At 39.6% G+C, this 17,803-nt stretch overlaps 1 protein-coding gene across 5 annotated transcripts in view; it reads left to right on the top strand.

Moving 5' to 3' along the window:
* Positions 1-17,803, top strand: part of KCNQ4 (potassium voltage-gated channel subfamily Q member 4) — a 215,947-nt gene that overhangs the window by 102,878 nt on the left and 95,266 nt on the right. For all 5 annotated transcript variants that reach the window (XM_056556984.1, XM_056556982.1, XM_056556983.1 and 2 more), the window contains exon 2: positions 13,535-13,625. In XM_056556984.1, coding sequence (XP_056412959.1) covers positions 13,535-13,625 — 91 coding nt within the window. The remainder of the gene's footprint in view (positions 1-13,534; positions 13,626-17,803) is intronic.

Raw genomic sequence — 17,803 nt, 5'->3', positions numbered from 1 at the left:
GCATCAACCTTATACTTGTAAGAGTACAAAAGAATGGAGCGACTCACCATTATGCTGTCTGTATTCAGCGTGTTTATTTATTGTGGAGTCATAAGGAAAGAGAGCGCAGGGAGGTGGGCTGAAGCAGCCTGGGGATGTCCGGGCAATGGACCGTGTTGCGCAGTATGTGCTTCGTCAGGCCCACTTTGCGTCTTGTGGTAGGTGGAGTGTCTTTATACACCTGAACAGGTAACATGCAACACTGAAAGACAACAAATTGGAAAAACAAAACATATACAAACACCAGGTGTCAAAAAACAATATCCTAATTAAAAAGTCACGGGAACTTATAAAAAATTACTGAAATACATGCATTTCATTCCAGTCATTAAGACCTAAAGCACCTGTAGCATGCAGGCGTAGAATCAAAGGGATTCTTTAATCAGAAGGGTCTGATTGTCAGTGCCCCCTTGCAGTTTCCCTTTCTAATGCGGCAAATCAAAATACTTTAGAATCTCCATTATGTTTATTTGTCATGTAATCTTTTAGCGCCTATGCCTGTTCTGAGAGAGTGTACGTGCTTCCTTATTCGATGAAACAGGGGTCCATTTGTTTTCCCCACATAAAATAAACTGCAAACACAGGGCATAGACCACATACATAGATCTACAGGTAACACATTGTATTGCTCGTACTGTATATCCTTCCAGCTTCACAAACTTAAATTTAGAATTGAGATCACAGCACCAACAAGATGCGCAAGCATAATTGCCTATTGGTCTACTGTCCACTAGCCAGTTCTTCTGTATCTTATTTTTGTTCTTGCGTTCTTTTATGTAGTCCTGGTTGTACCATTTTTTTTTAAGTAATAATTGGTTTGTTGTCCACATAGGCCCTGTTTACTAAGAGTGGAGTGTAGTTTTCTTTGTGGGTTTTAATTCCCTACAAGGTTTCCCTACATTACATTTTGCACTTTTTCCTACATTTTGTTTTTCTTACACATGCTCTGATCTGATGTTTTTTTCTCAGCTCAAATCCACCACATTTACTGGGGAAACCTTAGTAAATATGTAGTTTTTTTGTGAAAATGTCAGGTATACGCCCCCTTTTTGACTGCCACACCCACTCCCCCCCCGATGACCACATCTCAAAATGGAGAGTTAGTCGGGTTTTTTCCAATTTTGGCGCAAATTCTGGCGCAAATTCTGACGTAGACAGAACTTCTGGCGAATTGTGCCAGAATCTGGTGCAGAACCTGACAAAACATGTCGGGTTTACAATAGTAAATCAGGGCCATAGTCTTTCAATTCTTCATCTTATTGTAAGATGTACCAATTATTAATAACAACATTCCTTAACATATTGTTCATTGGTGTGTTCCTAAAAGAAAAAACGCATCTGTCTACACTTGCTTGTTCTATCACTTTTAGAGGGTAACCTAATTTCACCAATATGTTACTCAAATCATCTGCTTCCTGCCGATATGTACTATCATCATTGTTTATCCTCTTGAGCCTGACCAGTTGGCTATAAGGAATTCCTTTTTTTTTGTATGACGGGTGTGATGAGTTGTAATGTAATAATGCATTTCTACATATTGATTTCCTGTACCCATTAGTTTTAATATTCCCATTTTAGATGTCAATTTTGACATCCAAAAATTCTAGTGACTCTTTACCAACTATGATGTAAATCTCTTATTTAATTTATTTTCCCTATTAAGGTATGTGACAAAATCATCAAACTCTGTTTCCCTGCCCTCCCAAATTATAAAGACATCATCTACAAACCTTAAAAAGGATTTTATGTGTCTCATAAACAGATTAGTAAGGGTGAAAACAACATTCCTTTCCAGTACTGCAAGGAAAATATTAGCATACGTGCATGCCTTGGGAGTGCCCATAGCCGTGCTGTGCGCTTGCCTGTGCCAATCAATGCCATACTGGAAATTATTATTGGTGAGGATGAGCAGAATGGAATCTGCAATGAACTGGACAAAATCAGGTGATTTTTGTGAACATTCCAGGAATTCTTTAACCGCTTGTATACCCACATCGTGAAGGATGCGGGTGTACAAGGACTCCACATCTATGGAGGCTAAACTGTACCCTGTTTACCTGTTAAAATCATTCAATGCTGCAATCAAATCCCCTGTATCCCTGAGATAAGAAGGGATATACTTCTATAAGGGGGAAATCAGCCAATCGATATATCCTGACAAGTACTCCATCGGCAAACCAATCCCCGCAACCTTTTTTAGTGAGTTGAGACACATTTACAATGAAATATGTTTTATTTTTTTATATATTTTTTTATTTTTTCTATCCTGAGAAAGAATTAATGAATCTAAAGAATTATAAGAATAAAGCCTCATGTACATCGGGGTGGGATGCTCCATTCGGGGCCTCCGTCACAGAGTCTGTTCACTTTAGAAAAATGCAGCTGGATTGGTCCATTTCACAACAAACATCAGCGGATTTGAGTGGAGTCCATTGGGTATCTGTCTGATGTCCTTTTATTTAGCAGGATTTGAGTGGACAAAAAAAAATACTGCTTGCAGCATTTTTTTATCTGCTTAGGTTCGCTAAAGAGACAGAGCTCCCCAAATAGATCTTCAACTCAGATGTAAATATAGCCTGTTAACTAACAAGTTCTTGGTTAAGTGAAAAATTTGTCTTTGTTGCATATTGACATAAAAATTCCCAACTTCAAAAAGACTGTTCTTATAAAAAGTTCTTATGAAAAAATTGGGAATGTCCCATCAGTTGCCATATAATCCAGCCATCTATCCCCTAGAATCACTGAGCTTAAATATAGCACTCAATTCTAAAGTGTAATGACTACAGTATGATATGGTCTCTGTATTTTCAATTCCCCATCATTTTCAAGAGCTCTGCTATCAGTTTATGGAAAACAAATGCCATGACAAAACCCTTTCAATACACCCTATTAGGCAGTGTATGTGCAGAATCTGGCACTCAGTGTGTTACATGTATGGGTATTTATTTATTAGTTAGCATCAGCTGATCACCATGCCAGCGTATAAGACATCCCTTTACTGTACATATACATGTGCCCATACTCCCCAGACTAAAGTCGTCTGAACCTGCCTCCATCGGCGGGTCAGACCACCTATGTAAGGTGTATGGCGGCCTCCTGACTCCCAACTGACAGATGATGTCAGTGAAGAAAAGAATCGGGCATGTTTGATTTTCAACATCAGATACTAGATAAGCAGGTGCCTATCTGAGGCTTACCCCTCCATCCCCATAGGGGAAACATGAATGTTCATTCGTGCTGAATGTCCGTGTATATGAGAAGGTCGGGAGGGATAACTGTTATTAAAAATGAATGACCACCTTTAGTATTTGTCAGGCCACAGAATTGGGAGTTATACAACATAAGCATAGATCTTTCTCCTATTCTTATAGATCTGTAGTACAATAATACACCTTAAAATACCTTTCAGCTATAAGCAGCTCAGATGTCAAAACATTTTTCATTCTCTATTCATTATAAAGAAGGAGAGATCCTTTTGTTCAAAAATTGTTCAACTTTTTGGAATTGTTATGCCTCTTCAGCCACTTAAAAAAAGTGAGTAGGGCCAACAAGCTCAAATTTTAGCAGAAATCTATGCCAGCTTCTAACTGGCTAAGATTGTGGTGCACAAACAGGCCTGTACTGCACTAAATTTAGCCCATCTTCTGCTAACATATTTTTTTATTAGGAGAACCATATGCTCAGTATAAAAATATCAAGTTTATCTGTCGTACCGTTTTTTCGACTACCCTGAAACTGTATTAATCCTTCTCCGTCCCCAAAGTATCCTATCCTACAGAATTCTCGCTTTTCTCCTGGCCTCGCTGATCTGGAGTTTTGCCAACTGGCAGATTCGGTGAGATGAGAGCAATGGATTATATGCGCAATGGCTCTTGGTTACCTACGTAGGATATCCGGGGCTTAGGTTCATTGGGGTACTGGGTTTCTGACAGACTCAACAGCTAAGACATTCTCTCCTCCCTCCCCTCGATCTCTCTCTTTGCCCGGACAAAGTCCCCCTTTGAGCTGCTCTGTTCTGGCTCCAAGGTGGTTCTTCATACACTCTCAGGTGTTTATGCCTTGTTTGGGTACTCCCCAGACTCTACCCCGCTTATATAGCACCCTGGGAGAGGGACCTGTGGAATTCATTTTTCAGAGTAGCAGCGGGGTGCTCTGTTCCGCTGGGCTCATTCCTCTTCGCTCTCCAGTGGGTACCAAGAGGCATGTTTTAAACTCCCAACTCATTGGTACCGGGTACCGACTCGCTTCAGCAACATGTTCCGCTCTACCTCACCTTTCTTTTGGAGAGGTTGCGGCCACCCTAAGTCCATTTTACATATATTCTGGGAATGCCTGTTGGAAGTTGATGTAGTCATTTACTGACCACATTTTGCCTTTTTCCCCTGCCTTAATCTCTCTCCGATATCCCACTCTTTACCTAAGGACACTCTATCTTGCGTCATCTTGTCAATGCAGCCAGGGCTTGCATTCCCACTCTTTGAAAGTGTGCAGAACCTCCTACTCTACGATTCTAGATCACAATGATCTTTGATATACAACGCAGGAAGGAGCTTACTGCTTACCTTTATCACCGGACGGACCGGTTTACAAAGACCTGGTTCTACTGCTCTGTCTTTCAGGAGACTCCTGAATATTGTGCCTTATTGCACGTCTGAGCGACCTCTCCTGGTCTTTTGAATATTTATATAAAGGATGCAAATGCTTGGCTCAGGTTTGGTGAGCCTGGCTTAGGTCCCTTCAGCATCATATTCATACCCACTCAGCCTCATATTCACACCCCAAACCTTATTTATGCCCCTCCTAGCCAGATTCATGCCCATTTAGCCTCATAGGGGCCTACTGTGCCTGATTTTCACCACTTCAGCCTCATATTTACCCCCCTAATCCTGATTTATACCCCCTCAGACTTATTTTCACAACCGTTGATCCGGATTTACATCCCCTCAGCCTCTTATTTACACCCTTTGATCCTGATTTACACTACCTCATATTTATACCTCCTCATCTGGACTTAGACCCAGCCTTTTAATTATACCCTACATCCTGATTTACACCCCCTCAATCTCATATTCCCACCCCTGGAGGCCATTAAACATCCCTTTTTAACTAATGTTCATTCCCACCTTACTATTTACAGGAATGTTGGGTGTAGCAACAAACTAAAAACAGAGTTAGAATTAGGGGACCAAAACTACAAAATGGTATAGAAAACTTACCACAGATAAAATGCCAGTCTTTAGTAAATTCACTCCATTGTGTATAAGCATATATTTTAGCATTATTTGCATTAAAGTGGACAAGCTATCAATAAGTGGCCCCTTCAATGCAACCGAAAATGCAATACAGTCAAAATGCCAGTCTTTAGTAAATTCACTCCATTGTGTATAAGCATATATTTAAGCATTATTTGCATTAAAGTGGACAAGCTATCAATAAGTGGCCCCTTCAATGCAACCGAAAATGCAATACAGTCAATGCAACCGAAAAGTGACTGTGCCTTATGTGATTTGGACCAGTTTCTGGTTTTGGCTAAAACTACTGATCAAAATACCAATCAAAAACCTAGCCTTATAGTACCTAGTTTCGGGTTATTAGACAGATTTGTAATGCTTCTTACAAGAGTAAACTGAACCCAAAATGATTGGAAATCTTACACATTTAATGCTCTTTAGAAAACACTTGTACTAGTTGGGATTTGCAATTACACTATACCTTATCTATTTACAATGTTGTAAATAACCTTAAATAGTGATGTGTTATTTGCATATGAGACTTCATTGTAAGGATCTAGACACTCGTTATCTGGTGAAATGGCATTCCTCTTATAAGCACTACAGTGGTGTGACTTCTCAGATCCTGTGCAGGTACTGGTATATAATCTACAGATCACATGACTGCTCTTGGAGCTTTCTACATTTAGAAATCGCTGGTTAAGGGAAAATGTCTGAAAAACTGAAATTTGTTTTTTGTAGCGTGAGCCTGCTATCAACTCCCCTTATTGTTCTACAGACTTAACTGTTTTGTACCTGGCTTATATTTCACCTTGTTTTTGGAACAGTTTCAGCCTACTGACTGCTAGAAGAAGGAAGGGTGTATTTTACTCAGTTTTTTAATACAGGCATTTTGTTCACCCATTCATAGAATAAGGCTCATATAGTGGAATGGAAAGACATTTGTTCGGGTAATAATTCCATTCATAGTTCAGATTCCTAAGACCTTCAGTCTTTGATGTTTTTTTTACAATAATATTTGTACTGTGCTTGAATTTAATCCACCATATTGTGATCAAATATCTTTTAGCCCCAAATCTGGTGCTGAGTAGGTATTCATGTAAGTACACAAGTAACACACTAGTGCAAAGTAAGCAAGACAGAGGTGTGTGAGGCGTCTCTTGAGGGTAAGTGATACCAGAATGGGAGGAGATGTAAGACAAATTCATCCCTCCAGGCAGCTGTTTAAGATTGTGCTGATCTGAGGAGGCAGGGGAGTGTGTACTTTAATGCTTCCTGCATAAAAGCTTTTCCATATATCCATTTATGAAATATTTTATTCTTCAAGTTTATCAGTTAGTTTACTAATTACTATGTGCACAATTCTGCTTCCATGATCCTTTTGGTACTTAAGTTTGCAAACAAAATGATATACATAAATAGAGTGTGTGTGTGTATATATATATACATACGGGTTCAGTACTTTCCTCAGGGAGAGGACACCTCTTCAGGTGCATTGCAGGACACACTAACTGTGAAGGTGGTGTGGTGAGCTAATTTAAATATTTTTATATATATATATATATATATATATATATATATATATAAAACTAACATTAGTATGTTCAATGTGTGGATGTTTCATATGTGCAGAAGTTGGAAAACAATAATGGGAGACCCACTTTCTACATGATCAAGTTGAATTCTTCCTGACACACCTGCCATTTCTGGTAACAACCCCTTTACTTGTGCTGTTTTGAAAGTATGTTTATTTGTTTTAAGCGATTGATAGGTCCAAAGTGGAATTATTTTTGGTTGGTGCCCAGTAGGGAAATCTTTAAGTTGGCGACTGATGGCTGTGTGGATGACTAGTGTTTCCATTAACACATCTCAGTATGCAATGACCAGCAAAATGCATGCAGATAGAGTATCTGTGGTTGAATTTTGAAACTTGATACACAGGACAGACTAGCACTGTTAATTTGTAGTCACAAAACTATAACCCCTCAATCAGTGTCGATCCTAAGGTCATGGACGCGTGGGTACAAGACAGTTTTTTGCCACCCTCCCTTTTACAAAGTCTCCTCGCTTTTACAAAAGGTAATTTTCTATTATAATACTGTATACCTCTGCATAAATCCTGCAATTAACAAATGATACCGAATTACATGACACATATTACCATCGTGCTGTTAATGACCAAATCATTTATGCATATCGCCCTACATTTTACCATACCATCATACTATTACTGACCAAATCCTGTATACTGAGACCAAAAGTACCAGTATAGAAGGAGAAAATATTATCAGCATTCATATTGCCATCATACTGTTACCGACCAAATCCAGTATATTGACACCAATATTATCAATAATACCGGTATATAACCATACATACCATCAAACTGTTACTGACCACAACCTGTATACTGAGACCAATGTTACCAATAATACCAGTGTACAAGGAGGAATATTATCACCATACATGGCATGGAAAGCATTCAAACATGGTGTCCAGTTTCACAATTTTTCCCACTTCTGATCTTGTGTCTGGACAAGCCTAACACGTTGACTGCCTTACACCCATTGTGAAGAATGGCATAGGTTTCTGTATAGTTTGGGGTGCTATATCATGGCACTCTTTGAATCTTGTTGTCGTCCAAGAAGATAAGTAAATTAACAGTCTAGAAGTATCTAGATGTCTAAGTGACCAACTACGTCCCCTAATCCCTGACATTGTGGTCAGATGATGGTGCAGTCTTTCAGGATAACAATGCTCATATCCACACTGCTCTGTGCAATGGATCTTGATTTGAGGAACATTTGAATACTATTGAGGCTGTGTAGGACATTCTTGAGCAATAGATTTGGAGTAAACTCCTACCACCTGCTTCCATCATGGAAATAGCACCTATATTACCAGAAGGAAGAAACAAAATTTACATAAATGTTGTTCTTGCCCTATGTGTCTATTTATGACCGATTATGCCTATGTGTCTGCTTCTCAACATATTTTAGCTGTATTATGTGCAAAAGGCATCCTACCCTTTATTAATTATAAACAAAAAAGTGTGATCTGTAGTTGATGTTCTAGTTATTTTGTCCAACATCAGAATATTGATAGATAGATAGATAGATAGATAAAATAATGATCGGAATTGACATAGGTAGGTAGATAAGAGAATACTGATTACAATTTAGATAGATAAATATAATGAATGAATAGCATTGATATACATAACTTTTAAAATAGTAAATATACATTTTGGAGCAATCACTACACCTTTACTGACGACTTTGGCGTTTAGTTAGCGCAGCAGCTTTTTATATCCCACCACATTCACCAAATCTTGTCTGTGTATGCACATGGCCTGGTGTGACATAGGTCAACTATATAAGTGCATAGGTGCAGTACTGAGGATAAGGCACCTGTTATGTTTTCAGGTGTTCATTCCCCCAAGGAAGGATAAGTAAACAGCAAGTGAGGACAGTAGCCTTGTGATAATGTTTTCGAGTGCCTAAACTCTAATCTGTAGATTTACAGAACCAGTAAGAGTAAACCAACAATAAAAATGATATCTGGATTATTTATAGACACTGGTGATTTTAATGGTTTCCTTGGAAGGGGTTAACACACAATGCGCAGTCTCCCTCGTGCTTACAGCACCATTCCATCCTCTCTCTCAGCATGACTCTCTCTCTCTTTCACTCTGCGGCAGGCTCGCTCCTTATTAAATATTTAAAACCCCAGTTTAAACATTTCAAGAGCCGGCAAATAAATGTCCGTCTTAATTTCTGTTAATGCTCAGCAGTTGTGAGCTGCAACGTCTGCAGAGCTAGTATCTTCCCCTCACCCCACCTTGTGTTGGGCTCAGCCCACAGAATATAGCTTGCTTAGAGACCATGAAATCCATTCAGGTGACAAGTGGATCACACATTGCTGAATCAACATTTTGCAGTGTCCTTTAAGGATAGCAGTAAAGATTTAATTACGTGTTTGCAGAAAAAAATATTTTACCTAGTTTTTGGGGACTCCCTGACAGTTCTGGCGTGTAATACCAATGTTTCTCTCCCACAATCTTTAATTAAAAAACAATTGGAAAAAAACAATCAGACAGAAAAAACTTTATTTATTTCACTCTAATGTTGGCTACAGTGTAAGAATCTTGGAGAAGTCTTGAAGGCAAAGTATTTAAAAGATGATCATTTTTGTTTGTGGCTGTAAATGACACCAATGAATGTGCTGTAGTCTCCATTGTCCAGTGAATTCTGCTGTCTTCCTCACTCACAAACAAGCTAAAAATAACTAATCTGACCAAGTTTGGTGCTTTTATAAGTATCATAAAAAAAAGGCAAAGTGGTTCTTTGACTATTTTGGAAAACATAAACCTAAAAAGCTGCACAATTTAGTAAGAATACTTCACATGTCCATAAAAAATAGACATCGATGTAGGCTACACTGGAGGTGCCCACCCAATACCAGTGACCTAGTGGCTGTGAGACACTAACTATATGGATAATCAATAGAGAACAGATTCCCTTTATTCATAAATTTGCTAACTAGTACTTTTTTGTTGGAGATGATGATGATAATGGGTTTGGTGTTCTTGATGTCTACGTAAACCACATTTAAGAATTTACCTTTTAATATCTTGAGTAGGTTCACAGATAGAAGAACACCTTTGGTTGTAGAACTGGAAACTGATCTCATATAATGGTTGTCTGCCAACATGTCCTACTCTACTCTGTTACAAAATATTCTTAACCTGATCGCCAACACTGGTGAGGCAGAGATGTACTCTAATAGTACAGAAGGGCCTTAAAAAGGACCAGTAAGCACTTTTATATCTGTTTTAGTAACTACTTGTACTTCTTCTGAAATAACAATGCTGGATCATCTATTCTCAGCGCTAGAAATGTACTTTTTCTCCAGTAGGTGTGTCTAATCAAAGAAATCATAATTTTATATATTTTTTATTAATTATTATTATTATATTATTATTATTATTATTATTATTAATAATAATAATAAAAAAAACATTGATCACCAGATGACCATTATTAACCATTAGTGTAGTACCTGTTTTTAACTATCCCCAAATACTCGGTGTGTAGACCATGCAGAAGAATGTGGGATATAAGCTGCACACAGAGGTATGGAAACATACCTTCTATGCCAATATTGATGAATAGCCCATGGGGCAGTTGCACCAGTATGCACAGAACAATACACTACTAATAAATTGAGTCCTGCCCCAACATAGGACCCCTGAAGAAATGAGTTCATCAGGGAGCCTGTACCAAAAAATAACAAAAGATACAAAAAGGAGAGTGCATATTATGTTTAACCCCTTAAGGACGCAGCCCTTTTTCACCTTAAGGACTGAGCCCTTTTTCGCAATTCTGACCACCGTCGCTTCACGCATTAATAACGCGAAAACACTTTTACTTTTTACACTTTTTGTTTTTTCGTGACATATTCTACTTTATTTTGGTGGTAAATTTTCATTGTTACTTGCATCCTTTTTTGGTGAAAATCTCCAAATGTCATGAAAATTTTGAAAATGTTGCATTTTTCTAACTTTGAAGCTCTCTGCTTGTAAGGAAAATGGATATTCTAAATAAATGTTATTTTTATTCACAAATACAATATGTCCACTTTATTTTGGCATCATAAAATGGACATATTTTTACTTTTCGAAAAAATTAGAGGGCTTCAAAGTAGAGCAGCAATTTTCAAAAATGTCATGAAAATTTCAAAATCTTAAGGGACAGATGTTACAACTCCCAGCATGCCTGGGCAGTCTAGGCAGGCTGAGAGTTGTAGTTTGGCAACATCTGGAGGGCTACCGTTTGAGCACCACTAGGAAGGGCAGCAGTAAATATCGCTTACTGCCCCCTCCCCCCGTCATTTCCCTACCTGCGCCATGATCTCCGATGTCTCCAGCGACGATCGGAGGTCACCAGAGACCCGATCAGCCCGGAATAGCAGAAAATCGCATGTCTGAATTGACATGCAATTTTCTGCGATCGCCGACATGGGGGGGTCTCAGGACCCCCCTCGGCGATGTGCCGGGATGTCTGCTGAATGATTTCAGCAGGCATCCCGGTCCGGAAGGACTCGGGATGCAGGGCATATGTACAAGAATGCTCACAGTAAAGTGCAATTGTTCCTAATGTATAGAATAGTATAAGGCAAGTTCTGTATTATCATTTCCAATAGTACTAGCTTAAGCAGTGTCTTGTTGCCTTTGTGATAAATGGAGCCTCCATCCAGTCACAATACACTTAAACACATTGTAAGACATTTTTAAAGCTCTGTTCTTTGTTAAGACAGACATTTACACTTATTAGTCTCCATTGGGCCATTTATTGTTCTTGAATTGCTTTTTACTAAGTGTTTTTATTATTTAGAAGCTCATTTTAGCACCACATTTTAAGCCTATAGTTAAGACTTTTTTCTTTTAGTTTTTTTTTTGTTCACAATTAGTCATTATGACTTTAGGGGCATTATGGATTTTAGAGGGTAGTTGGCAAGAATACAGGTGTTTTATCTGACTTTCCATGATCATAACTTCTGTTCACATGATGTTTAAAGGGGTACTCCGGCGCTAAGACATCTTATCCCCTATCCAAAGGATAGGGGATAAGATGCCTGATCGCGGGGGTCCCCCTGCTGGGGAGGGTGGGCGCTGGGCAGAGCCATGATGTCACAATACTCTGCCCCCCTGATCGGCAGTCATCAGACCCGGAGCGAACATGCTCCGGGGCTGATGGTAACAGGGTGCTGCGTGAAAGATCACGGGGGTCCCCAGGGGTAGGACCCCCACGATCAGGCATCTTATAGATCGGATAAGATGTCTTAGCGCCGGAGTACCCCTTTAAACCTTCAGTTGGAAGTATACATAAGGAGGAGGATTTATCAATGTATAGTTCCAAAACAGGGTTTCTACATATATTCAACTAAAAAAATGCATAGAAGTATAGTCCGGCACCGCCAACACAAGTTATTGAAACAGTCCATCTGCATTTAGACCAAGCGTGCAGCACGTGTAACTGTGTGTGTCCGATGTTAGAGCTGCAGAGGTGCACTTATCCAGAGACGGTAAGCAGAGTTTGTTGCATAATGATAAACATCAGAGGTAAGGGAACAGATAACGCACTCACCAGAGGCTCTGCGGGAATATTTAGGCTTTATTTAGCAAGTACACAACACAGGAACACAGGGTGCTCGTGGTGGGACAGATAGGCAGGGGGCATTACGAGGGTGGCAACTAGTTTCACACACACAGGAGCTTCTTCTGGCCCGTGGGCCTGTGTGCGTGAAACTAGTTGCCGCCCCCGTAACGCCCCTTGCCTACCTGTCCCACCACGAGCTCCCTGTGTTGTGTATCGTATACTTGCCAAATAAAGCCTAAATATTCCCGCGGAGCCTCTGGTGAGTGCGTTATCCGTTTCCTTACCTCTGATGTTTATCATTTTTCTACATATATTACTGTACAGTAAGCTCTTAGTAAGCACCATGTGAAATAAAAATTTTTGCAGGACACCTCTGCTTATAAAAGCATAGCTGACTACTTTTTTATTTACATTTATCAATAAGTCTATTAGCCTAGGGAATGCTAAGGACATCATTCAATCATTGGGTTAATGGGGTCCTAAAAATATGTATGTGTTGAATAATGTTCATTACATAAACACAATGTGAACATAGCCTTAGTTATATGCATAAACATATAAAGTCAATGAATTTGTTCTGTTGACAACGGTAAATAAGTAAGATTGCTTGGTGTTATTTTTGTCCTGACATATATCAAGCTCTGTGCTCCCTCTATTGGTCATAGAGGTGTAATGCATTCATAGGTTACGCTATGCTGACTTTTGAAACCAGCATTGGAAGCTCCCCAACGTCAGTACGCAGCTGTACGTATGTTTATAAATATACTTTAAGTGCACATAATAGATGGCTTGCTTTGAATTTATACAGTAATCTAATCATATAAGTACTTGACTGAAAATATTCCTCATAATATCTTCTTTTATATTATATAAATCATCACTGAGAACGCTATACGGTCTACATGTCTGATTTTGGATATGCCAAGGTAAAAACAATGAAAATGATTTCCTTCATTCACTTCACACCCCAGTTTGGATATAAAATGTATAATATACATAGAATTGAATATTTCTTCTTGTGTGTGACAGTCACAAATGAATCTATGTACTGCATTGATTCCCTATTTCTTTTATGTTTAACATCTCTTTCTCTTCTCTTTACAGATTCTTACTTGTGTTTAGCTGCCTGGTGCTGTCTGTATTCTCCACAATTCCTGAATATCAAAACTTAGCGAACAAGGGATTGTTCATACTGGTGAGAAGTCTATTTTCTATTTGTTGATCTCTTTTGCCTGTATGATTTTTGTGTCTTATTAACCTGTCTTTCTCTATTTCATTGTTTCAATCATATTTGTATACATTGTACACTTTCTATATGTTTTACTCTGATTCTTAGGGCTCGTTCACACGGCCGTCTGTCCCCGTTGTTTTATCCCCGTTTTGTTTCCTTTCTTGCAGGCTTTAAACGGATTCAAAACGGTAAAAAAAAATCCCATTCATGTGAATGGGATTTTTTTTTACAATCCTTTTGCACCTGTCTCCACTCATTTCCATTTTTTTTGATGGCAGAAAAAACGGCACATGCAGTATTTTTTCTTCCGTCCAAAAAACGGAAGAAAAAACTGATACAGTAAATTTAATGTCATCCGTTTGCATCCGTTTTTTCAATCCGTTTTTTGATCCATTTTTACTTTTGAGCATGCTCAGAACAAAAACAATTTTTTGGGGGGTTTATTAACTTAACAAAAACGGATACAAACGGATAACTTTCGTTTCCATCCGTTATTGTCCGTTTTTTTAAGTCCTTTTTTTTATCTTTGACGGGAGAAGAATGGGACGGGTCTAGACAGCCGTGTAAACGCAGCCTTACTGAGAGTTAGCAGCTGGTTGCACTTCATAAAGTTACGTTTTACAGGATCAAACTTTCTGTAAACAGAGAATTACCACGCTGTGCACCCGATAGCTTCAAGATCAGCTATTGTTTAGTTTGCAATTGTACAAGTGTAACATGATAACATTGTGACCCCTATGTCTTATCGATATATTTAATGTGTGGATATAAGGATATCTCATTAAAGTTGCATGTGAATCTAACTTTAATCATCTGCATTTACTTATAGTGATGTATTACCAAAATGTATGTCAATATGTAACGAGTGTACATATAAACTTACTGATTTATGCCAGATTCTGAACAGAAAAAAACAACAAATAAACCATTGTAAGGCTAGGTTTCCACTTGTTTTTTTTTTGTACACCTAAAAAAACGCCAGCAAAAACGCCAGAAAAACTGCCACAGGTTTTTCCTTCATTTTGGCAGGTTTTCTGGCGTTTTCCCTGGTGTGTGGAAACTGCCAAATTTGTCCCCTGTGGTAGTTTTCTCACTGTCTTCAGGTACCACTCTCTGGGTCGGATGCTGAGCGCCCAGTCCACAGAGTGTAAGGAGGTGAGGAGTGATGTACAGTATCACTACTCACCTCCCCCACCGTATAGTATACAGGGGGGCATAGTGTACCAGTGTATTCTATACAGGAGTCGGGAATCCCGTCACCAGACTGACAGGACTCAGAGATTTTTATTCTCAGCACAATACCAACCAAGCAGCAACAGCCTGACGTTACCAGGGTGGGCGAGGACCATTGAAACTGGCCCTCCCCAGCCTGAATAACGCCAGCTTGTTACCGCCTATGCCCAGGGGCGCCATTTTTGACGCTGCGGGCCTGTTGGTACCGGCTCTTCCCGGCACCCCTGTGGCGGTGGGTAACGGGGTAATAATTGGGGGTTAGTGCTAGCTGTTTTTGGGGCTAACGCTAAGCCCTGGCTTAGTAATGGATTCCGTCAATAAGACCGGCTTCCACTACTAAGCCTGAAAATTCAATAAAAAAACACAACACATTGGAAAAATTATTTTATTTTAAAAAATACCCCCCACAGCCCTTGTTAACCATTTTATTAAAATAAAAAAAATCCAGTTCATCCATTGTAATCCATCGAATCCGCCGCAATCCTCTGCATACACGGATCTGAAAGGAGAAGAATAAAAAAAAACACAAAAAAATGGGTTAGGAGATTTTTTCGCTCTCTGCAGGGGAGAGCACCCATAATGCAATGTCTTCCCAAACAGGGAGCCTCCAATTGGTGAAAAACAACAACTCCCAGCATACCCAGACAGCCTTTGGCTGTCTGGGCATGCTGGGAGTTGTAGTTTAGCAACAGCTGGAGTCTCCCTATCTGGTAAGACACTGGCAGAAGGGTCTGTTCACTTTATACAAAACGGACAAAGTTAACAGAGCCTTATACCCTTACCAGCCTGGATCCCGTCTGTAGCTCCGCCCCTAATGATGTCATCACTAGGGGCAGAGCTACACGGACCCACGGGGACTGGAGGGAGGTAAGGGGACTTCTTTATCTTCTGTATACACTATATACAGCTATCTATATCTATATATAGCTGTATATACTGTATACCACCCAAAGGGTTAACCTACACTGTCCAGCAGTGTAAGTTAACTCTTTCCTTGCTGGGCTTGCGCATAGCACACAGCTCAGCAAGGGGTTAAGTGAGCCAGTAATGTGTATACTGTATATACATTGCCGGCTCACTGTAAGTTCTTGCTGGGAAGTAGATATACAATGTATATATACTGCTCAGCATCAGCTGTTCTCCCTGCTCTGTAGCCTTGAGAACAGCTGATCCCGAAATTCAGGAGGAGTGACATCCGCTGTGATCTGTCCCTTACTGCAGGTACTACTGCTCCCAACATGGAGCACACTCTGCTCCATGCTGGGACCTGTAGTACCTACATTAATAGACCGATCACAGCGAGTGTTACTCCTGACACCCGCTGTAATCCTCCTGTATAATGTATAGATACGGGCGGCCACTCTTCTATGGTCCCTTGCACTGACGTATATATACACACATTCATATATCCCACAGAGTTGTGATTGGCTGGAACCATCTGACCAATCACATCTCTCTGCGGGAAATATGAATATGTGTATATATACGCCGTGCAGGGACCATAGAAGAGCGGTAGGCTACATCTAAACATTATACAGGACGATCGCAAAGGGGTGATCTGTCAATTAGTACATGTACTACTACTCCCATCATGGAACAGTGTGTTCCATGCTGTGAGTAGTAGTACTACCTAAAAAAATTTAAAATAAAGTTAAAAACACACACTACATTTTTATTATTGTTGGCTACATTTTTAGGTCCCCACCCGCCCACATAAATTGATCCCTGTTTAAAAATTAATTAAAATTTTGTTCTAAAAAAAGATATATTTCATTAAATACATTTTTTTCCATCACTATTATATTTTTTTTATTATTTTTTTTTTAATGATACCCTACGAAATTTTAATAAAAAAGGTATCTCCATCACTTTTTGGGATCGCTAAAGTCCAAAAAAGAATTAAAAACGCCTTAAAAAACGCCAAAGTTAAAACCCACATGGCGTTTTTCTTGGCGTTTTTTCACTCCCATAGACTTCTATGGGAGAAAAACGCCAAGATTTTTCAGAATAAACGCCAAAGTCTCGACAAGAGGTTGTTTTTTTAAAACTGCCAAGGAGCCCAAAAACGCCAAAAGGATTAAAAAAAAAACGCCAAACTGAAAAACGCCAAGTGGATTTGGCATTTTGCAGTTTACTATTGACTTGCAGCTAACATCTGGCCGCAGCATTTTTTTGGAAAAAAAACGCCATGCTGCGTGGAAAGTAGAAACCTAGCCTTAATTTGGTTACACAGGATATATCTGTCACCAGTTTTTGGGGTGTAATCAGTATTAGTATGGACATTCAGTTACATATCTTTCATTTTTGTTGTCTCCTTTTTCAGTAAACCTCACCTTGAAGTGGATGAGCCTAAGGGTATGTTCATACTGAGGACATTCTGCTACTGAATTGCTGCGGGCATCAGCGATGTCCCATTGACAAATAGGACTTTCCTCATGGATTTTGGCAGAAGATTCAACACCATAGAGGAACACCCGCTGAAGTCAATGGGACAATGGGAATATTGCTGACATTCCTTGCAGATTCTGCCTTGCATTTCTTTAATATGAACGAGCCCTAAGGCTACATTCCGTGCAGAGCAGGTGCCCTCTAATGGCCTTTACGCCCCCTCCCATAGACATGAATGGAGGGGGTGTGGCGTGACATCACGTGGGGGTCGTGACGTCACGGCTCCAGTCTCGAAATCCGGAAGTTTCCAACACTGGAGACGCATCCCCGCATACAATGCTGGGCTGCAGGGACCCCCCGCGATCAGACATTGTATCCCTATAGTCTGGATAGGGGATAAAAGCTTAGATCCTGGAATACCCCTTTAACACCCAATCACATGTCAGCTTTACCAGAGGTTGTTAAGAAATGAAAGCTGAGCTGTGATTGGTTGTTATGGGCAAATCACACTAGTTGTTGTG

The sequence above is a fragment of the Hyla sarda genome, chromosome 2 (genome assembly GCF_029499605.1).
Source record: "Hyla sarda isolate aHylSar1 chromosome 2, aHylSar1.hap1, whole genome shotgun sequence".
In the NCBI taxonomy this organism is placed as follows: domain Eukaryota; kingdom Metazoa; phylum Chordata; class Amphibia; order Anura; family Hylidae; genus Hyla; species Hyla sarda.
The sequence above is the reverse complement of the archived record's forward strand: the minus strand, read 5'-3'. Positions and strand labels throughout refer to the sequence as shown.